This window comes from Tenrec ecaudatus, chromosome 12 (assembly GCF_050624435.1).
Source record: "Tenrec ecaudatus isolate mTenEca1 chromosome 12, mTenEca1.hap1, whole genome shotgun sequence".
NCBI lineage: Eukaryota > Metazoa > Chordata > Mammalia > Afrosoricida > Tenrecidae > Tenrec > Tenrec ecaudatus.
The window spans coordinates 46,060,859-46,084,689 of record NC_134541.1 but is presented as its reverse complement, the minus strand read 5'-3'; the positions used below and the strand labels follow the sequence as shown (position 1 = coordinate 46,084,689).

The following is a 23,831-nucleotide window of genomic DNA, read 5'->3' as shown; positions in this document are numbered from 1 at the left end:
CCGCTACATTCTCTCGGAACAAGCTTGTTCACCGACGTCATTCTCAGAGACTCTGGGGCTCCTGCTTACTACTTGAAAAGCTCAAACACTCCCAGGAACGTCACTCTACCTGTATGTGGTATGACCCAGATGGAATTTGGGGGTCAAAAGAGAGAGCAGCTTTCAACAAAATTAGAAGCATAGTTTCTCTTTAGGGTCCTATGGACTTCTTCTCCCGGGCACCATGCCTGTAAGGCCTTGTTCCAAGCAGCATCTACATTTTGAAGAGGTAGGCTATTCCTGCTCTGGGCAGCCTAAGAATCTTAGGACTCCATCTCTATCAGAGTAAGCTGAAGAGGGCTCATGGTATTCCATCTCTTAGAGGTCTCAACATTTTTATAGGAGATTCTAGATGATTAAAAGGTCTTCAGTACCAAGAGGAATAAATTCCAAAGGAACTTCAGGCACTAGGCCAAATGCGGAGAAGCAAGACATTTTATAGTCCTTAATGCACACCTCTGATTTACACCGTACGGGCATTCTTTTATTTCCAAGTGAGCCTGAATCATGCTATCAGGGTTGGCTATAGCTAAGATAGATGTATTTTTCAGTCAGTATTTTCTCTGCAGTGAAAACTGGGACTGCTGAAAATACATATAGGAGTTGTACCCAAAAGACTTTCAAAAGGCACGTTTCTTTATGATATTTAAATTACTTGCCAATAAAAATCTTGGGGTGGGGGCAGACACAAGTTCCTTAACTTTAAATGTCCTATGACTCTTTCCTTGGGCCCTGCTTGTTTAAAAGTAATATGCAATATTACTGAGCATATGAGAAAAAGTTTCCTCCATGCATGCTTTGTTATTCATTCCATAAATATTTATCAAGTACCAGTCTAAGTTCAGGGACCATATCGATAGTGAAAACTGCCAACATTGTGGGAAAAGATAAAATAGGCCGGTGTACAAATAAATAGGATAATAGTGGTATGCTCTGTGAAGGAAAAAAAAACAAACAGGGAGATGAGATCAATAATTACAAAAGTGAAGGATGAAGGGATGCTTTAGAAAAAGTAGTCAGAAAAGGCCTGATGTGACATTTCCACTTAGACCTGAATGGTGAAAATTAGTCGCACGAAGAATCAGAAATTCCAAGCATCTTGGCAGAGGGGTCTGAGAAACGGCAATACAGAGCTACTGAAGCAGGAGGAGCTGGTGTGTGGGCTGAGTGTTAAGATGACTGCAGCATCGTGAGGTCCATGTAATGAGGCTAGTCAAGGAAGCAGGCAGTAGGTTAGGCGTGACTTATAGATCAAGTTGGGAGTCAGAATATTATTCAAAGAACAATGTGCAGCTATTGGGGCATTTTACACAGAGGAATGACATAATTTGAAATTTGATTTTATATCTTAAAATTCTCTCCCTGGCTGTTGTGCAGAAAATATTTTGAAAAATGAAGACAAATGAACGATTTAGAGGCTACGTAGTGTTCTTGGGTTTGACCAAAATGATGATAGGGATGGTAAGAAATGGGTATGATTTAGAAGTCGTACCAATAGGACTTGCTAATGGATTGGATAATGGAGGTGGGGAAACAGAATGAGCAACAATTACCCTAGACGTACAGCTTGAATAATGCTAATACAGTGATCCCTCAGTTGTCTTATGGCTCCAAGTTGGAACTTTCCAATACTTGAACAGCAAAGTTTGACAAATAATCCGCTCTGTGTTCATAACTTTGCTCTATAGTCAAACCAAAAATCCAAATTGAAAAAACCTGTACAGGGTGAGAGTGAGTCATGCAGTGCATCTTGCTGCGGAGATAAAGGGCCACGTTTTAGTGTAGGCACCACTTAGAACATATAGGACGCATGTTAGTGTGTTAAAACATTCCTCGTTGTGCTTTTTGGGGTGCTTTATTTGCATAAAATATCACAATTCTGACTCCAAAGAAAGTTAGTGATACCCGCAGGAAAGCTAAAAGGAAGACTGTGAGAACCAAAAGAAACCATTGCAAAATTTGAATCAGGTCACCGCGTGTGTGATTGGACGACTGGGTGTAACATAGCTAAATGGATGGCATCGACATTTTTGGGAAAACAAAATGATTACAATGGCTAGCGTAAGGTGTGCAACCGTTCAAACCACGAAACAAAGAACCCAGACTGGTGAGAAGGTTAAACAGTTAGTGTGAGAAAAGCAAAGCCCACCTGCAAGAAGCGCACGGGAAAAGGGAGCAGGCCTCAAAAGACCCCAAACAAACAAGTATATCCATGCAAATGGTGGGGTCAGAGTGGAGACCCAAACCCCTCACAGATAATTGGACATCCCCTCACAGAAGGATCACAAGGAAAAACGATGCAGGCAGGCTGCAGCACAGCACTGTGGGAACACACAGCATTCCTCTAGCTCTCGAGTGCTTCCCCGACCCCCACCCCCACCCCACCCCCAACAGACAAAACCCACAGGAACAGCAATGGGAAGAGTGAGGTTAGGGGAAAGGTGGAGGAAGGGGGAGAAACGGAAACTGACTACAAGGACGCACAGTGCCCCCACCGCCACCACCAGGGGGATGAACGACAATAATGTGGACGAAGGGAGACAGTGGGCATTGTAAAATATGAAAATAATAATCATTTATAATTTAACAGGGTTCCATGACGCTGGAGGGGGGGAGCAGAATAAAAGGAGCTGATACCAAGGGCTCAAACGGAAAATACTTTGAAAATGATGAAGGCAACACAAGTACAAATGTGGTTGATAAAATTGATATATGGATTGTGATAAGCAATAAGAGCCCCCGATAAAATGATTTATTTATAATAAAATAATTAGTAGAAAGGAGCATCAGAAAGAAAAAAAATTACTGTTAATCTGAATAAATCAGAAAACTCACTGGTGATAGGGTCTCCGAGACAGTGATATGCAAGAAAGCTGTAAGACTCCACAGTGATTTAAAGTCCTGGAAAAATGAATTTTTAAGTATGATTTGTGGATCTCAGAATGATTATTTGTTTTTCCATTATCTCTTAGGGGGAAAATATGTTCAGGCCTTGAACTGTTTGTGTTTGAAATCAAATTTGGAATGAGTTGGGTTTGACAAAAAGGCATCACTGTCCTGAAATGGGTGGAGGGGGGCTGATGATTAAGCTTGGTTTTTGTTTCAAGAGGTAGTGAAGTATTGAGATATATTTTAAATATTTCAAGTAAAGAAGTCAGGAAGGTAAATATAAGAGTTTGATGTTCAAGAAGAGACTACAGATTCCATAGAACTTCAGGAATAGTTCACACAGATGTGATCATTGATGTTAGAAGAAATCGCCTAGGAAAAAGGTTGCTGTGAGGGAGACGGGGGAGGGCAAGGACGAACAATGAGAAAAGAAGGGAAGAAGAGAGGTGAAAGAGAGTCTAGGGATAGACTTCATGTTCCAACATTGGAAGATGGATAGAATTTTTAAAAGGAAAGGTCTACAAAGTAGGAGGCAAAACAAGAGAATAGTGCCACGGATGGCAGAGCGAGTGTACCAAGGCAGGAAGGGTGGGCCCAGGGCCCAGCCTGTTGCTTTGTGGCAAGATGAGGACAGAGAAGTAGCCGATGGAGCCGACAGCAGAATGATCACTGACGCCCATAAACATTGCAGTTCTATCACGGAAGGGACGGAAATGAGGGTGAAGTGGGTTGAAGACTGTGTGGGAAGTGAGACTCTGCAGACCATGAACATGAAGCACTTTTGTTCAAAGATTTTGCGACCAGGAATGCCAAGTCAGTTCTGACTAATAGCAACAGTATGTACAACAGAATGAAACACTGCATGGTCCTGTGCCAGCCTCACAACTGTTCTTATGTTTGAGTCCATTGTTGCAGCCCCTGCGTCAATCCATCTTGGTGAGAGCTTGCCTCCTTTTTGCTGCCCCTCCATTTTACCAAACATGAAGTCCTTCGCCAGGGGCTGGTCTTGCCTGACAACGTGTCCAAGTTATGTAACACAAAGTCGCATCCTTTCCTCTAAGAAGCATTTTGGCTGTACTTCTTCCAAGACAGCCTCGTTTGTGTTTTGGCTGTCCGTGGTACTTTCAATATTCTCGCCAGCGCCCAAATTCAAATGCATGGATTCTTCTTTGGTCTTCCTTAGCCCATGTCCCACTTTCACATGCATTTGAAGGGAATAAACACACCAAGGCTTGAGTCAGGCACACCTTAGTCCTCAAAGTAACACCTTTGCTTTTGAAGAACTGCCTCTGTGGGTGTCTGAGACTGTAACTCTCTGAGGGAGTCGAAAGAGCCTCATCTTTCTTCCAGGGAGGAGCTGGTGTTTTCAAACTGGGCTCTTCAACCGGGTATGGAAATACCATTCACCCAGCAAACCCATGACTTGGTATCTAGCCTCAAGAAGTAAGAGCCACAACACAAACAGATATATGCACACCCATGTTCATTGCAGCACTAGTCACAATAGCAAAAAAAGATGGGAATAACCAAAATGCTCATCAATGGACGCATGGAGAAATAAATTGGGTACATACATGCGATGGAATTACTAAGCGATGTTCAAGAACAGTAAGGACTTTGTGACACACCTCATAACATGGATGAGCCTGGAGGTTGCATTAAACTGAATGAAATTAGTTAAACACAAAAGGACAAATATTGTATGAGGCCATCTTACAATATGTTTAAATATGGTTTTTTTAAATCAAGAAAATATTTTCACATTAAAAAACAGGCTCTGAAAATAAAAAATAGACCCTGATGGTTACCATGGATTGAAAGGGGGGGGGCGTGCAGAAAGAAAAAGTCACAGGCTAAAGGGTCAATCAGCTTAACTTGGGTGAAGAAAACAATAGCTAACAACATGAAGATGAAGCCTGGGTGTGGCTGACAGAAACAGGGCAAGACAATGGGATGTTGAATGTAAAACTGATGGTTTTCTCTGTACACTATCACCTAATTCACAATAAAAAGGTTTTTGGTTTTGTTTTTTTAAGTTTTGCTGTGAAGGAGAGCAGAGAGACAGGGCAGTCTCATACAGAAATGCAACAAGGTAGAGAGATTATTATTGTTCATGGAAACTATCAAAGTATATTCAAATGATTGATGAGATTGATCCAGGAAAGCAGGAGAAACTGATAGTGTAGCAATGAAGTGGGGTCCAGTTTCCCAAGGGTTGAATGACCTTTAAAAATGTATTTAAAAGGTTTAAAAAATAAAATTCATAATCTTTGAGAATATTTATACTGTATAATGCATGTTATCTTACAATGAAAATTAAGATATCAGACACTGAGTGTTGTATTTTGTATTTCATAAAATGTACCAAATCCTGATTCAGAGACACTGAGAATTGATAGATAAATAAAAAATCTATCTTAAGATACTGACACAAACATATTAGGTCAAATTACTAAGGACTATACCAGAATCGTTTGAATTACAATTCTTCTTTCTAATGTTTCTTCAGGCAATTCTTTTGCTAGAGTAAAACTCGGAGATTACCATTATTATGGCTATGGGACCAAGAAAGATTATCATACGGCAGCCACCCATTACAGCATCGCAGCTGATAAATACCACAGCGCACAAGCCATGTTCAATCTGGCTTACATGTATGAACATGGTTTAGGTGTCAAAAAGGTAATTAAATTGGTAATAATAGAAACCTAGTCATGACAGCTGCTCTGAAAGGAAAATCTGTAAATGATTTGGGATTTATTGATGTCAATATAATAATAATAATCCACACAAGGGAATACTTTTGCATAGTCAATGAAATACCAAATATCAAACCCATTGCATGCCAACATACAACATAAGAAACAGCTGCAAACATCTACTAGTAACTGGAACTCAGAAGGTACCAAGTATGAATCTAAGAACATTGGAGATCATCAGAAATGAAATGGAATGCATACATCTCAATCTCCTAAACAGTAGTGAGCTGAAATGGACAGGTATTGGCCATTTTGAATCTGGAAGTCATGTGGTTTCCTATGCTAGGAATAACAGATTCAAGAGGAATGGGGTCATCATCATCAAAAAAGATATTTCAAGATCTACCTTGAAGTACAACATTGCGTGTAATAGGATCATATCTATCTGCATACAAGAAAACCCAATCAATACAACTATTATTCAAATTTGTGCACCAACCACTAAAGCTAGAGATAAAGAAATTGAAGGGTTTTACCAACATCAACGGTCTGAGATTGATCAGACTTGTAATCTAGATACATTGGTAATTATCTGGCATTGGGATGCAAAGTTGGAAACAAGAGGAAAGAATAGTAGTTGAAAAAATATAGGCTTCTATTTTTTGTGGAGTAATGTATTTACAAATGTGAACTGCTATGTTTGTACCTCTACCCATTGCTTTGCTTCCTTGGTCCTTCCTGTTTCTTTTTACCTTCCTCCTGCCCCACCATCACTTTCCCCTTCATTTCTGCCTCTTGGTACCTCCTCTTAGCTAGTTTGCTGTTGCTCCGACACCCCCATCCACCCCCTTGGATCCCTATCTCCGCCTTGTTATTGACTCCAACACCCCAGTTGATCCCCTGTCTATGGGGCAGCCTGCTCACTGCCCCTTTCCCACATGTCACTCACCTCCCAGGTCTCCCTGGGACCTTTGGTCCTGGTGCTCTTGCCTCGGGCATGCCTCCAGTGCCTATCCTATATAGGTAGGTGATTATGACAAAGCCCAAACTGATTTTTTAAAATGAAAATAGTAAGTAAATTAAAAAAAATTTTAATTTTTTAAAAGAGAGAGAGAAGAAATATACTAAAGTCCTGAGTCTGTTCGCTGGCCTTCAAGACTGTCCAGGAGCTGCCCCTCCCGGCCTGGAGCGCCCTGTTGGGGGCTCCTCGGGGGCTTCATGGCTCTGCCTTGCTCCAGCTGCTGGTCTGGTAGGCTCCCTTCTTGGTTCCCTCCATTTGGGGGGGCTCAGACCACATGGCCTCCTCGCCATGTGACCCCAGAAATGCCCTCTGTCACAGTCTGCTCCAGTAAGGGGACAGCATGACACCAGTTCCCTCTGTATCCCATTAGCTTCCCGCAGGGACGTCATCCTCCAGGGCTGGTGTGCCAGCTTGGGGTCCAATCCGGCTATCTCTTTCTCTTCCTCCCTCCAGCCTGCCTCCGTGTGGGTGTGACATGCTGGCCCTTCTCCCCTACCTGTAGGATCAGTGCAGCTCTCTGCCACATGCACTTCCAGGGAGGGGGTCAGTTTGGCTCTGGTTGGGGCAGCCCTGTAGCTCTCTCTTTTCATGCATCCTTCCATGTGGCCACCCTGTCCTATGGTTTGGTGCATCATGGTAGCATCTGCATGCCCACTCGGATTCCATGGAGACTAGACCCGTACTCTCCCCCTGCTCCCTCCATCATCATTTCACTGTCACCACCACACCCATTTTCTGCCCCCTCTCCCTCCTTTTCCCATTTTTGTGTTGGACCAACGTGTACCTCCTTGGGTTTGGTCCAACCTCCTCCCAACTCCCTGTATCTCAACCCAAATATCCTGATATAGGTGGCTTCTCTTCTATACCTACCATGCTGATTACACTTACCTCAGGGGACTCGTGCTGGACTCCTTTTGCGATTGGCTGACTTTGTTTAGAATCATTTCCTCCAGCTCTTTCCGTGAAAAGATGTATTTCATGTGCTTATCTGTGCTTTTTAATGATGTATAGTACTCCGTTGTGAGTATGTGCCAGAGTTTATTGATCCGCTTGTCTACCGGTGAAAATTTAGATTGTTTCCAACTATTTGCGATTGTGAATTGCACTGCAATAAACAATGGAGTGCATTCAACTGGTCGTGGCTTATTTCTTACCTCTTCTGGGTATATGCCCAGTAGAGGGATAGCTGGGTCATAAGGTAGCTCAATTTCCATCTTTTTAAAGTCTCGCCAGACCACTATCCATAGAGGCTGTACATATCTACAAGACCACCAGCAATGGAGGAGAGTTCCTATCTCAACACATCCTCTCCAAGATTTGTTGCTCTCTGATTTTCTGATTTGGGCTAGCCTCATAGTTGTTAGATGGTATCTCATGGTTCTTTTGATTTGCATTTCTCTGATGGCTAATGATCCGGAGGATTTTCTCATATGTTTATTGGGCATATGGGTCTCCTCCCTAGTGAAATTTCTTTTCAGTTCTTTTTCCCACTTCTTCAAAGGGTTAACTGTTTTCCTCTTTTTTCAGGCAAGAAGGTATTGGCCCATGTACATAGATTTACACAGCAATACACTGAGGTCGGGGATGGACTTTGGGCCTCTGCTCACATCCTCCCTCAATACAAGAACACTTTGTTCTAACCAATTGGCAGGCTGAGATGTTCACCCTCCCGACACAATCGCTGAATACAAAACAGGTGCATAAGCAAATATGGTGAAGATGGCAGATGGTGTCTGGCTATTAAAATATATAGTGTCTGGGGTCTTAAAGGCTTGTAATTACACAAGCCACCATTCAACAGTGATGCAACAGTCCACATGGAAGAAGCATATCACCAGTGCGATCATGAGGAGTCATAGGGACAGGGTAATAGACATCAGCAGAAACATAACAAACAAAAACATATTGTTGAGAACAAGGGGGCTGAAGCAGAGATCCAAAGCCCATGTGTAGATAGTGTAACATCTCCCCACAGAGGGCCCACAGGGTGCAGTAAAGCATCGATGAAACACACTATATTCCTCTGGTTCCTTGAGACTTCCTCACCCCCCACTACCATGACCCCAGTGCTGCTTCTCAATTCAGACTAGATCGGAACATGTACACAGGGATAGAAAAGGATGGGAGCTCATGACCCACAGAATCCAGGAACAGGAGTGGGAACAGTGAGACCAGAAGGGTAGGGGGAAGAGCGGGAGAGGAAGGGAGAAAGAGGGAACCGATCGCAATGATCGACACCCCTATACAGGGGGAAGAACAACAGAAAACATGGGGGAAGGGAGACAGCGGTTGGTGTGAGAGATGAAAAATAATAATGTACAATCTATCAGGGGGTTATGAGGGTGGGGAGGGAGGGGGTGGGAAGAGCTGATACCAAGGGCTCAATAGAAAGTAAATGTCTAGAAAAGAATAAAGGCAACATATGTACAAACATGCCTGATTCAATTGATGTATGGATTGTGATAAGAGTTGTCCAAGCCTCCAATAAAATGATAAAAAACAAATATATATCTATATATATATAGTCTTCATGATAAAAACAAAGTGGAGATCCCACAAAGGAATTTTGCAAGACCAATGATTTTTTAACACAAATACCTTTTTCAACAGCACAAAAGGCAACTGTACACATGGACCTCTCCAGAGAGAATACACAGAAACCAAATTGACCACATCTGTGGGAAGAGATGATGGAGAAGCTCAATCTCAGCAGCTAAAACGAGGCTAGGCGCTAACTGTGGAACAGACCAGAAAACAAAAGCTCATTAAAAAGATAGGAAAGAAATGAAGGATCATAGTGGATGCCAGAAGACTCTGAAGCTTGCTCTTAACCGTAGAGTACCTAAGGCACAACGGAGAAATGGTGACAGGGTGGGACCGAAAATTTCATAAGGCAGCTCAAGAAGACTAAAGTATTATAAGGAAATGTGCAAAGACCTAGAGTGAGGAAACCAGAAAGAAGAACCTATTCAGCATCTATTAAACTGAAAGAATTGAAGAAAAAAGTCAGAGCTTGAGTTACAATATTGAAAGAGTCTACTATTTACTAGACATTTCATTCAGCGTGACGATTCAGGGCGAATAGGTTGTCTAAGCCCTCGTCTTCAAAGACCTAGAGATGCATAATAAACTAATAAGAAAATTATATAACCACATGTATGAAATGCAATATGAAGAAAAATAAGATATTTTAACAATTATTACTGTTTGTATTACTTTATTTATGGAAATGTATTATCAATATAGTCATCTTCGGACTTACACCTAAGAGCTAGTTCAGAAATATCAAAGAAAGCTTTTTGGAGATTGTGTTAGTTTCCTCAGACTGCCCCAAATTTAGTTGCTTAAAACAACACAGATTTATTGTCGCATATTTTCTGTATTCTTCTTTCCCTAGGACATTCACTTGGCCAGGAGATTATATGACATAGCTGCTCAAACAAATCCAGATGCACACCTACCTGTCTTCTTTGCCATGGTGAAACTGGAAACGGTGCATTTCCTCCAAGATATCCTGTTTTTGAATGTAAGTTTGTTTCAAGTAGGTCTCATATCTCTAAAAACTTCTCAGGCAACTAAGGGAGAGAGGGAATAGCTTTCCTCTTACCTCCCCAATCCAGGGGCAATCATTTGAGAAGGAGCATTTCTTTAATATGTAGAATTCAAAGCCTTATACTCACCATGTAGCACATTTCATAGGAAAACCAGTTAATGCATTCAGTAGATTTGCTTTTGAGCATCTACGATGTTCAAAAAGAGACCTGGTGGGTCTGTTGTATAAGTATCGGACTGCTAAGTGCAAGATCAGCGGTTCAAACTCAACAGCAACTTTTTGGAGAAAGATGGGGCTATCTAATCTCATAAAGATTCACAAAGCCTCAAAAACACTACATAGCATCACTGAGCGTCAGAATGCACTCACCAACAATCGGTTTGTTTTTGTGGTTTAAAGCCCTAAGAAAAGTGACATATGAAATATACAATTATTGAAATATGCCAGTTAATAGACTGGTGGCTAGTGGTGACCAAATAGTACAATTCTCTTGTTTTCCTCACACACCCTTGTTGGTCAGAAGTGTGGCAGGTTCCCACGCTCGCCCACCCAGCAGCTGGTGAAACGGCACCTTTTTACAAACCATGCTCTCTCTGAAATCAGAGCTGTGGCCTGTGGACTGGGTGTTGGGTGCACCTCCTCAATGTTTAGAGCAGGGAAAGGAACATTTTTGCCTGCCAAGGGCAGATATTTATAATATCTTTTGAGGCCATATAAAATTATCAATTTTAAAATTTGCCTGCTATACTTGGTCAAATATTTAACTAATTTTCCCCCTAATGTGATGATGGAATTGCTTCTCTTGGGGAAGGCAATGTGATGGTAGCTGGTATTGATAATTTTGTGGGCTTTATATGACCCTTGGTTTGAATACTCCCACCACTGATCTAGAGATAGATGAATTCTGCCTCATCAGACCAATAAAAGATGCAGAGCAAGTCTCAGTCACCCTGAAGGATAATCAGCCAGTCTGCCCCAGCTGCCCTGACCACACCCACCATCTAAGCTGGCAGGAACTCTTCTGGATCAGGAGTCCTGTCTCCAAACAGGCAGACTCCACTTAGGATCAGGCATTCCATGTCCCTGGCTGGCAAAGGGTACAGACCTGTACACGATGCCCCGCCCCTGCACTTTTCTCTTGTCTGTTGTTGTTTTTACCTCGTATCCGCCTTCACTTGTTTATCGCTTCTTCCCTTTATTTTTCTTATGTTTCATTTTTTTACGTCTGAGTTTTTCTTGCCTCTATCTGTTCTCTCTGAGGCTATCTGCGTCTGCAGAGCTTTACGGCCTTGGAAACTGCACAGAAAGCACCCCTGGGCGCCTTCTACTCAAATGACAGTGGGCTTTGTTTGGTTCTTAGTTTGGCTTATTGTTTGCTTTTTACTCTATCTTGTCTATGCCTCTTCCCCCTTTTTATATTTCTTTTATTTTAATTAGTAAATTGTTTTTTTTCTTGATGTTGTTTTTCTGTTTTCCCCTGATTTTCTAAATCTTTTTTATTATTTTCCTTTTTGCTGTTAATTGTTTTGGAGTTATTTTCCAATCTTCTCTCTCTCTCTTTTTTTTCCTTCTTGTGCCATGAGAGACAACTGAGCCCACAGGACCTATCAACACTCATCTTTCCTGCATCCCCATCTACTGGGTGAGGGTCAGTATCTTCTTACATGTATCATGATCAATAGACAGCAGCCAACAGCAGTCAAACCCACCCTCAACTATGCTACGTGAATAGCAAATAGAGAACTGCACGCGCATTCAAATTCTCTATCACATCCTAGGGACAGGTGGTGAGTGCTTACATACCATCACTAATTAAACACAGATATACTCCCATAATGTCTCAAAGACAATAGAATATTATAGTTCACCTGAAGAAACAAGATAGTGACTCAAATAAATGCCCAAAACATAGAGCCAGAGGTCCTTTCTGAAAAATAAATGGCATTGGAACTACCTGATAAGGTATTTAAAAGAATGATATTTACGTGCTTTCAATAGATTGAGAAGAATTCAGGAAAATACTACAAGAACACATTGACAAAATAAGTGAAAGATTGGAAACCATGCAAAAACAGTTCATAGAAATCCAGATCAATACTAAATACTCAGAAATAGAGAATACATTGAAAGAACAAAAGACTAGAATTAGTCGGGGACTAAAATCGTGAACTTGATGACAAATCTCTCAATACTAACCTGCTGGAAAAACAATCAGAAAAAAAAAATCCAAAGAAATCCAAAGAAATCCTAAGAGTTATGGGTGATAACATCAAGAGGAAGGCATTACATGTGATTCAGAATTCCAGAACAGAGACAGAAACCAGCTCAGAAATGGATTGGGGGCTCGCACTTAATCCCAGCTCTAATCTCAGAACCATTCGTTCTCATGATGTGTGCAGAAGGCTACGGAGGACAGTGAAAACCCAAAATACATTTGTAAGAGCTACACAGGGAAGATGCCTCTGGTGATTTTCCTCTACCCATAATTGAGGGATGGGAACAACCTAGTTATCAGACAGCGTATTGAAGAGACAACTTTGGTTAAAATCTTGTCACTTGATCACCCCTCTAATACATTTTGGACTTGATGTAGTTTTTAATATTTTCTGTAGTTTTTTTTAAATTGGGATTTATCTCTGTTGTATTTTGTCATTGTGGGTAGCCTCGTTGAATCTTTGTTATGTGGTTTTTAAAAAAGTTTTTCAGGGTATTAAACCCAACATAGATGAATTTATAGAGACAACAACTATACTAAATGAAATGGGGGTAGGGGGGAAGGGAGCTGATATCAAAGAGTTCAAGAAGAAAATGTTTTATAATTGATTTTGATAGCAGCTATGAAATACTGCTTGATGTGATTGAACTATAAAATGGTATGATGTCTGGATTAGCTCCTGATAAAAATGCTTTGGAAAATTAAAAAATAAAATGATCAATTTGTTTACTCACAAATGGCCACTGTTCATTAGCAATGTATTCTCTTACAATCTCCCAGGCATTGCTGCTTTGTTTTGTTTTTATTCCCCCAAAAGGGAGTGCACCATTCCTGGAAGTACTGCAATGCCACCAGGTCGATGCGTGGAGTGGACGGAGCAAGCTCCTATTCCATCTCCCTGCTGCAAAAATCCATTTAATATATTGTCCTCGGATAGAGGACGTATCAGATATTAAACTGATAAGAACAGATACTACACTTGATCTTAGCCAGAAGGCCGAGAAGCAATGCATTGCTGTTTCAGGTGGAAAATCATCTGTTGTATCTATTAATGGAGTCTTAAAAGTGGAATTACTAAATCAAAGTCAACAGATATATATAATTCTAGAGTCAAGACATTTTATTTCCCGATTTTTAAAAACGCCACCATCATGGGCCTTCCCAGGTCTTCTTGCACCTTTGTTCCAAGCAACAGCTGTTGGCAGTAGCTCCACTTCTCCCCTTTCTGGCTTTCCTTCTGCTTGGCTGGCCCTTTTGGTGCCTTTGTCCCACTAGCCTGTAGGGGCAGGAGCAGACATTTCTGGCAAGTGATGAGTTGGGAGCAGGAGTGGACGCTTCTGGCAAGTGATGAGTTCTCCATCAGCCAGTGTTCAAAGCCCAGCCCACCGCTCCCTAGTTCAGCTTGCCCTTGACTTTTGCGGTCTTGACATCCAGTGTACTCTGGGCATAAGTGAGATGCTTTACAGAATCCAGCACCAGGGCTCCCGGCAACACCAGCCACAAGGCATTCATAAACACAAAGTAAAACCAGAAGTAGACTGGGTGGCCCAGCTCCCCATGCTGGTACCCCTCGCGGTGCTCTGACAGAAAATACAGGATGTCCCCGTATATCTGGCCCACCGAAACCACAAGCTGGAGGACAAAGCGGACGGGTTGCTGGCGGAGAAAGGCAAAGACCACCCACAGGCTGAGTGGGCCCCACATCCACGCTGTGATGGTTTCCATGCATACTATGAAGTTCTCACCCAGAATGTACCGACTGTCCCCTTTGGCGTACTCTTTCCAGAGTTGGGATAAGAAGGCTTGGTCTCCAAGGAAGTCTTTATGGTAGAGGACGAACCAGCCCTCAATCACCAGGTGAATGAACCCGCACACTGCAAACCAGCACAGGGACAGCCGCCTCCAAGTCCCCAGCGGGGTGACTGCAGCTCGACTGGACAACCGCCAAGTGGTCACCGCTAGGACCCCAGATGCGGAGAAGAGGCCAGCCAGGATGTGCCAAGCAGGACGGTCGTTGGGCACAAAGTTGTCCAGCCGCAGGTCCCGAGGCCAGTAGGGGTGCATGGGGCTGGCGGTGGTCATGGAGGAAAGTGGAGAAGTAAACCAAGAACAGAAAAACCGGGCGGCGCGACCCACGGCTGCTTCTCACCCGGACGCCTGGATCTGACCACGGCGGCCCAGGGGCTCGGAACTTCCTTAGATCTGGCCCATCCCCTCGAAGGCAACCCTTCCGCAGCGGGCCAATGGGAAGGCGGCCGATGCCGCTCCCAACCAATAAAGTTCGCTCTGAGTCGCCGGCCCCGCCCTAGAGCGCGGAGTCATTTTCGGGGTTGGCTGAGACCAAGGCCGGAGTGAGGCGGGGCGAGGGGATGGGCCCGGGTGAGGTTGGCCCCAGGCGGGGATCTGAACAGATAAGGTATTTTTTAGATGCTGGAACTAAGTGACGACATTGATTTCAAAACGGTTGCACTAGTTCATTGTACCTGTCTGTGTTAAGTGTATACCTTTAAAAAATTGTCATCAATTTGCTGGATGAAAATACAAAAGGAAAAAAAAATCAGCTCAGGGACAATTGTTGAAGTTATTGAAAAAGAAAGCTTCCCTAACACCGTGACAGGTGAGAAGACAGGCATTCAAAAAGCTGAAAGCACCTCCAGCAGCATAGACCCCAAGAGAAAAAATCACCAAAGGTAGATCATAATCAAACTTTCCATCTAAAGACAAGGAAAGAATTGGGGGAGTCGCTCGAGAAAAACGACAGGGTGCCTGAGGAGAACCAATATGACTACTCTCTTATTTCTCGCAGAAAAGCCATGACATCAGAAGACAATAGAACGTCATTTTTAAAACTCTTTAAGAACAAAGTAAAAACTAAACCTATTTCTGAAATATGATGGTGAAATTAAGACATTTCCAGTTAATAATCAAAGGGATTTCCAAAAAGGAAAAGCAACCATGGGAGAAATTGTAAAGAGTGCTCTACAGACTGAAAACCAACAAGGACAAATAACCGCCCAAGATTAACAACATGATAAACCCACCTTCTGAGAAATCAACTCAAAGACAGATGTATTCAAACTAAAATCAAACTACAAGACTAAAAATGGGGCATCAGCTGTGTCAGTTTGGAAAGAAGATCCTTACACACTAAAACTAGGGAATAATTTAGTTACAGAACTTCCAAATGGAGAGGAATTCGGGTAGATTTCAACAACTTAAAGAAAGGAGAAGTTGATTTATAATAAGGAGGTTGGCAAAAAATGATAGAGACAAAGGAAGACACATACAAGAGTTAAAGGCATCCAAGATAAATATTGTCATTTACACAATCATACAATAATGATGACTTACAAGTAGATGGACAGATAGGCGGGCTAAACCGGTATGAACTAGAGAGTGGAAACACACCCACGTTTGCCTTTGCTGCAACTATATCTGTGAATATGGTGGAGCATTCAGGGACAAAGTTATTAAAATGTTTTAGACATATTCTAAAACTTGAGGAACTCAGTTTCTGGGCCTAGGCGGCTCAGGACCATAGTCTCAGAGCACTTCAGGGTCAATTGGCATAACATAGTCCAAAAAATCGGCACCCTGCTTTGATGAATAGTAACTGGGGTCTTGAAAACGGATGGGCAGCCATCTAGGGTGTAACCGTTGGCCTCTCCCTGTCCCAAGGGAGGAGGAGTGGTGAAGACCAAGGACCCAGGGAAACCCGTTAGGCTGCTGGCCTGGTGGACTGCACAACTAGCATTCTCCACTACCCCGAGACCAGAGAAACTGCGTGGCGCCTGGTTGCCAGTGCTTACTGAGCCCAATGGAGTTGCATTGGAGAGCCCTGCATAGTACACACAAAAATCAAACCCACTGCCATCAAATCACTTCTGACTCATGGCAACTCTAAATGGCATCTCTGAGGCTGTACATGAACAACAGCAGCTGCCAGGCCCTTGAAGGGGGCCAGGGGACTCCCATCTTCTTGTATGGGTTGTGGACAGAAGGAGACTGAGCCAAGTACCTTTTCCTCAGCACTGGGGGTGGACCCTGTGGCCTCCCCCAACTGGACCACACTCAGGCCCCCTTCTGAGGGGGGCCTTCTTCCCACTGCATCCCACACCCCAGGCTCAAGGATCCTCACTTTCTCACCTCACCCCACCCCCCACCCTGAGTTCAAGACCAAATTTGCTACCTGCCCCTGTACGTTTGCTGTAACTGGGCTTGCCTCATTCTCCCCGACCTCCATTCATTCCTTACGTCTGAAGATGATTGCTAAAAAGAGCAGATGGAATCATTTTTCTCATGTGAAGCAGCTAATGAGTTTGAATCACCAACCTTGCAGTCGGGCAGTCCGAAACTTACCCAACAGTGCCAAGAGAGCCTATGTAGAGTGGGAGAAACACGTGAAATGAAACTCGGAATCAAGAAAGAGATCAGATCCTTGGTAACTCTCTAGGTGTGAAATTGATTCACCCCTGTGGCTCAGTTTTCAGCTGAACTGTGGACTGGGCCATTGGTAGAAAAATTACACTATTGAAGGGCACACGCTTTGGAATAATTGACTATTTGTGATCAAAGGGGCAGCATTTGTCCCAGGACACAGAGCAGAGAGTTGGGAAAATGGAAAAAATGGAGACAGGAAACATAGGGAGAAGGTGGGAGAGTTACATTGAGGGATTCCAATACATACGATGAAACAATATGCATGACTTGGTGAATGTAAAACTGATGGTTTGCTCTGTAAATCTTCACTCATTTCACAATAAAAAGCTAAAATAAATAAAGGTGTCAGTTAAACCATCTGTAAGAATGATAAGCAAGTAAGAAAAGATCATGTCTTTCAATATTAAAAGAATGAAGGGTCAGGGCTAAGGCGGGAGGTGTGTGGGGATGTGTGCCTTGATGGGTACAGTAAGGGAAAGATAATGATCTCAAAAGACAGGGAGGGTCTGCTTTTTTTTCCTTTTTTTTTTTTACAGCATGTCTCTTACCCACAGTTCACAAGCCGATGGAAATGGATGGAATTGGATAACACCATTGGGCCTTACTGGGATTTATTTGTGATTGGCCTAATCGTTGCCTTGCTGATTATCTTACTTAGAAGTCGCCATGGCTAGGAGCTGGATCATGGGGAAACCTGCCTATGGGATTCAGTTTACTCTAAGGCATCCTCAGTGAATAAAGAATGTCCTCATCAAAATCAAAAGCCTGCCCCAGATTGCCTACTCAAGCTACGGTGGAAACTGAGCCAAGTCTGAAGCCATGAAGAAACCACTTCCGTCTTCCATCTTGGTTAATCTGTTCCCTCAGGAGGAGGAGGGAATAAGTCACTTAAGAATTAATTTCAACTTGTGATCTCAGTGATCTAGTCTTGTGTTAAGGTGGGGGGGAATTCCACCAATTATCACATTGTTGGTTGTAACAACCCTCCCATTGTGAGAGAACAAGGTAAGTTTTATTGGGGGGGGTGGGGGGCTCCTATAGACACACTGAATTGGGAAAGAGAGGAGTTTTGGGAGGGCAGCGGCACAGATTGTTCAGAACCGATAAAGACAACAATTACAAATTTGTGGTCTTCCAGCATTGTACTGCTCTCCCCTGCCCTTCATTATAACCTGTTTTTTGTTGTTGTTGTTGGGTTGTTGTCGGGTTTTTTTTTTTGGTGGGGGAGAATTCTCAATTGGTGTATTCATAGAGTCAAGTGGTACCAACCTTCTGGGACAGAGGCCAAAGTAAAGTGGAGGCCTCTGGCTTGGGGTAAAGGAGGGGTGAGGAAATGACTGGGCCTGAATCTCATTTTTCCCTTAGATCTTCTTCCTCTCTGAATCTGTTTCCTGATCTGTAAAATGGCATAATGATACCTATCCTCTGGTTGCTGTTAGCAGCCATAAAATGGACTTCCAAGTCGTGTTGACCATGTGTCCATTAAAACAAAAAGACTCCCAGTACTGTGCCATATACATGATCAGTTGCAGATCCGACCATGGTATTCCATAGGGTATTCATTGACTGGTTTTTGGAAGGAGTTCTCCAGGCCTTTCCTCATCATCCATGTCAGTCGGGGAGCTCAGCGGGAATCTAGTTAGCATCATTGGAACACCTCTGATAGAGGGGTGGTGGCTGGCGACTCATGAGCTGTCTTGCTGGGAATAAAAACCAGGCCTCCAGCATGGAAAGTGAGGATTCTACCACTGAACCACTGCTGACTCATAACGATTGGCTTAGAGAGCTGATATGTGGATTAAGTGGGATGATGTATAGAAAGGAACTAATTTAAGGCTTGGCACCTACAATGGTGATAATCTTTTTTTTCCCCTCCCCAATGGTGATAATCTTAACAGTCTTTAAAAATTCAAAACAATTTGGTTTGAAAATGGGGACAACTGAGTTGATTATGATCTGGGGGGCACCTATGCTTTTCCAATTAGCCCTCCAGTTAAAATGCTGGACGTTCTGACAAGAACAAAAATATCCATATTTTAAAAATCCAACCTAAGGACAGGAAGATATACAATTTCTTATGCCGATCGTAATCAGAAAGTAGGATGAAATGGTAAAGAAGCTCTGGGTTTGGCTTTCGTCCTTGGTTTTAGCTAGCCTAGTTCTTCTTCAAATCCCCGTACTTCTCAATAAAATGGAAATAATACTTACTTTGCTATTCAAGTGAGCCTAATTTCTAAAGCACCATATAAACAATAGCATGTACACATATTAGCCATAAACTTTGGTCATGACTTTAAAACTAGGCCTGTCTGAGGTCCAAGTATTTAGAATTTCCTGGACTTGACCTCAAAAAGTTTCCACTTTCAGAAGATCCAGAAAATCTATACAAACATACAAGGAAGGTGTGGAGATCCAGACTTCCGGCCAGGGCCTAATTCACAGGTCAACTCCATAATTATATCTCACAGAGCTCTGGAAGTTGAGCAAGTCAGAGGGAAGAAAAGGCACAGGGGAGAATGGAAGTCAGAATGCTCCAATACTGAATAAGAAATTAGCTTATTAGATGTCAGGGGAGCCAGCCCGTAACAAATCATCACAGGCCTTGCACAACATTGGATGTCACTGAGCAGGTTTGACCTATTCTAAGCTCTCTACTGAACAATTACTACCCTTATCAGTAGGGTGAGAGCCCCACCTACAGTGGACCAGACAGTAATCTGATGGTTGAATGCCTTCAGGGAAAATATCTGTAAGCATCCGTTACCGTTAGGCACATATTTGGGGGAGACAAAGCTGGGGAAAAGTCTGTTTATATCCCACATAAGGAAAATAGCTGCAGGCTAGGAAGAAAGGAAGATGTTTTGTGGCTTCTTGTGCAGAGCAGAACACTGCATGAAATACATGAAAAGGACAGCATAAGCCCATGAATGATCTGTTTCAGCTAATCATTCCACATAAATGTGACAAGTGGAGCAGGTTTTAAAAGCATGTGTGGCTCAGGATTTTGAAAGCATTACAATGTTCCTCAAAGTGCCCCTTCTCTGGAGCAGCCATTGTAGCCAAAGCCATCACCATTGGGACAAATAAGCACCTCCCAGCACTTGACCAACTAAGAAGGAGCCTCTGTGCTTAAGCCATTTATTTTCTAATTATGATAATCCACCTACTCCACAGAGCCCCTATTTGTTTGGCTTTCATGTTTTTCTGATAGCTCTTAAGTGATAACTGACCATCTGTGGACCATGGTACAACTTTTCTACTATAGTTCAGTCAGAAAATAGAGGTCTGGCTTTCGAGGTGATATCATGTGTGTAGAACTGTATGTGGCCCCATAGTATATTCCAGGAAAACATAGGGTGTGGTCCAGTTTACACCCAGTCATAATACAGAATGCCCTCTAAAAAGGAACCATGGCTGTGTTAGTCTGGGCATATTAGAGAAACAAATCCACAGAAATTCATATTATGAGAGTTTTATATAAAGGGTAAGCGCACATCAAGAAAACAAACAAACTCAGTGCTGTCCAAGCCCACAAGTCCAACATTAGCCTATATGTCCAACACCAATCCACAGAGAAGTCCTCCATCTCACAAAACACACGCAATGATGCCGACTGCAGGAGAAAAGCCGAATCAGTGAACGTGAAAGGATCTCAGCGCAGGCAGGGGTCTCCACATGGCTGCTCCAGCACACAGGGCTGCATCAGGGTAGGTCCATGAAGCTTCTCCTCAGCGATGTCTTGCAGAAAGTGAGCCTTGCCAGCTGAAGCAGGGAACTGGCTAAGGTAGCTGTATCCTAGTCCAACCATCAGAAAGCAAGAGACCCGAGAAATAGAAAGGCAAGGCTCACTGAGCCATTTATCCCTCTGCCCTTCAATTACTCCCCCATGTGTTTATCGGCCAGGTTGGCACAATAAATCTTAACTATCTCAATCCACCCCTTGCCAACTTGACACCTGTGCACAGTTCTTTCGCCTATCAATTTCAGTTAAGTAACACCTACACGTTAATCCCACGAATATATTCCACCCACCTATGAAAGTTTGTAAGCCAACCACTTCATGCCTTTAGCCCCCCAATCTGGGACATTCAATTTCTATACTGCCCACTTACATCAACCCAATGCTCTGAGGAGACAATCATTTTTCGACATGAAGAATCTTCATTCCAGTTGGAACCTTGTGAAGTCTGCATCCATAAGCAAAGTCAAATCTGGGAAGGCCATCCATAAAGTCAGCAACAATGTGCTGACCAGTTCACAGGCTTGAAAATCTCCAGCTGGTCAGGTTCTGGTCAACTCAATATGGAGTGCCTCACTCAGCCTCCACAGGGTCCCCATTGGTTGCCATGCCATTAGACCATGAGTTCTCACCAATTCTCAATAAGCTCTCTCATGCTAGGTCATGAACTTTACACCAGGAAACCCGCTATCTTTTCCTTTTTTCCTGTAAACCAAGTCCACAGGTGTCAGTGGCCAAACTCAAACCATCTCTTTATTGCTGCATTTCTCCCACTTCCACTCAACAAGTAGATCCAGGTGGTCACCTAGCAAGCATCTCAGCCTGCCCACAGGCTCCCTTTAATGTTCAGTCCCAGAGAGGAGTTTTCTTCATGGTTCCAGATTTTTATTTTTATTTTGGGGGGGTTCCAGATTTTTTCCAGTTTCTGACAAAGACTATTGGTTCCTGAGTACTCCAAAGCACTGGGTGGGGCATATCTTTTCAAAGCTTTCTTTGCGGATGTGGCCTAAACCCATTTAAAGATAAAATTTTAATGGCTGAAACAAGTGGGCTTACAAACTTTGTGTTTTCATACTTCCCATATTTTTCCCAGGAAACAACCGAGTAAACAGTATGGCTTTATCTGATCTCTGGCTAGACAAAGAAGAAAAACTACCATAAAGGAGAGGTCAAACAAATATCTACTTTCCCTCTTATGATTTGTTTCTCCAGTACCCCACTCCTAAGGTACCATAATGTGTTAGTCTGGGTACATTAGAGAAACAAATCTACAGAAACCCACATGTATGAGACAGTTTTATATAAAGGGTAAGTGCACATCAAGAAAACATCCCAATCCAGTGCTGTCCAAGCCCACAAGTCCAACGTTAACCCATATGTCCAACACCAATCCACAAAGTTGTCCTCCATCTCACAAAACACATGCAATGATGTCAACTGCAGGAGGAAAGCCGAGTCAGTGAGTGTGTAAGCATCTCAGCACTGGCAAGGGTCTCCACACGGCTGCTTCAGCACTCAGGGCTGCATCAGGGTAGGTCCATGCTGCTTCTCCTCAGGGATGTCATTTCCAGGAAGTGAGCCTTGCCGGCTGAAGCAGGGCACTGACTAAGGCAGCTGCACCCTGGTCCGACCATCACAAAGCAAGAGACTCAAGAACTAAAGAGGTGAGACTCACCGAGCCATTGATCTCTCTGCCCTTCAATTACTCCTACATGTGTTTATCAGTGAGGTTGGCACAATAAATCTTAACTATCTCACTAGTAAATTAAACAACATATGAAACTGGTGTGTCACCTGAGATAAGACCAAACTCACAGCTCATCGAGTCAATTCTGACTCAGAGTGACCCTACAGGACCGAGAAAAACTACCCCCTTGGCTTGTTAGGCTGTAAATGTTCAGGGAATACAAAGCCTCACTTTTGTTGGTTTAGAACTGCTGACCTTGCAGTTAACAGCCCACCATTTAACCCAGTACACCAGCATTTTTATAGTCCACAGAACAAATAAAACCAGAAAAGGCCACTTGGACAATTTATCTAAATGTCCCTTGAAAACCCTTTCTTCCTCAGAAATGGATTAGGCTAAGACATTGAATGTTGCATTTTAATAGATCTGGCAGTGAGTGTCCACGAAAGAGGACAGTGAAATACTGAGGGAAGCAGCTTGCAGTGCTGTTTCTTGCTACATCCCCCTATTGCTACCATAGAGTAGAGGGTACAATAGGGAGCAGTCACCACAAGATTGCAAAGAGCAAGTAGCACTGGTTTTGTGACAGACGTTTCCAGTCCTCTGCTGCTCCGCAATAAGCTTCGGAGATAGAAATGACTACTCATACTGTATATGTGGGTAAAACGAGCCTTGGAGAAGCTAAGTAACTTGTTAAGATCATATAGGTGAATCTCCACCTGAAAGAGATTGCTCCCCTAAATATAGAATAGATTAGTAGAGATTTCTATTCGCTTGGGCAGGTTGATGATATGCTCCATATAAGTAGGAACCCTTATAGAAGTGGCCTCCATCTCTGATCCCATGAGACAGGGCAAATGTGCAAGAGTGGGGATTTGGTCAGAGCATGTGTGGAATCCATGACAACATATCAGGACCATATTTCCCAGAACTCTCGAGAAGGCTGGTATGTATGAGTATGAATAGGGTGGAAGAGGGAGGAGGTGGAACAGGGCCAGATGTGGAGGGTGAGGGGTTTGGGATCAGAGACCAGGCGTGCTAGCTAGTAAGAATTTCTTCCTCCTCGAACTCAAAACCAAACTCTCTGCCATTAAGTCAATGCCAACTCAAAGCTACCCTGTATGACAGGGTAGCACCGCCCCTGTGAGTCTGTGAAGCTGTAACTCATGGGAATAGAAAGCCCGTCTTTCTCTCTCAGAGAGGCTGGTGGTTTCAAACTGCTTATCCTGCAGTTACAGGTCCAACTCATAATCACCGCACCACCTAGGCTCCTCTTATTTCTCCCAGAAATCTCTAAGTAAAATTGTCTTGTGATGCCAACTTAAAAAAAAGTAACCCCCCTACCTGATAAACAATTGAGCTAGAATTTAAATTCAAATCTAACTCTAAAGTAAATTAGCTCCTTCATGTTATTAGCCCAGCTATCCTTTGCCGCTTAATAAAACTTCATGGGTTGAAACAATAATGACTATATATCCGGATTTTGTAGGTAAAGAATTCAGGCAGGGGGTTGCTAGATGGTGCTTTGATGCTGCATGGCCTCAACAAA

At 43.0% G+C, this 23,831-nt stretch overlaps 1 protein-coding gene, 1 non-coding gene and 1 pseudogene across 4 annotated transcripts in view; 1 reads left to right on the top strand and 2 right to left on the bottom strand.

The window, feature by feature from the left end:
• SEL1L2 (SEL1L2 adaptor subunit of SYVN1 ubiquitin ligase) overlaps positions 1-17,530 on the top strand; it is a 100,263-nt gene extending 82,733 nt beyond the window's left edge. Inside the window, exons 16-18 of one of the 3 annotated variants that reach the window (XM_075527839.1) lie at positions 5,438-5,610; positions 10,046-10,174; positions 17,411-17,530. In XM_075527839.1, coding sequence (XP_075383954.1) covers positions 5,438-5,610; positions 10,046-10,174; positions 17,411-17,530 — 422 coding nt within the window. Of the gene's footprint in view, positions 1-5,437; positions 5,611-10,045; positions 10,190-17,410 lie in introns of all 3 variants that reach the window. The other 2 variants (XM_075527840.1, XM_075527838.1) reach the window with 2 other exon arrangements.
• LOC142423486 (U2 spliceosomal RNA) lies at positions 13,232-13,425 on the bottom strand. Its single transcript, XR_012779132.1, has one exon. It is a non-coding gene; the product is annotated as a U2 spliceosomal RNA (small nuclear RNA).
• Positions 13,522-14,606, bottom strand: LOC142422456 (3-beta-hydroxysteroid-Delta(8),Delta(7)-isomerase pseudogene; annotated as a pseudogene).
• Positions 17,531-23,831: the final 6,301 nt, after the last annotated feature.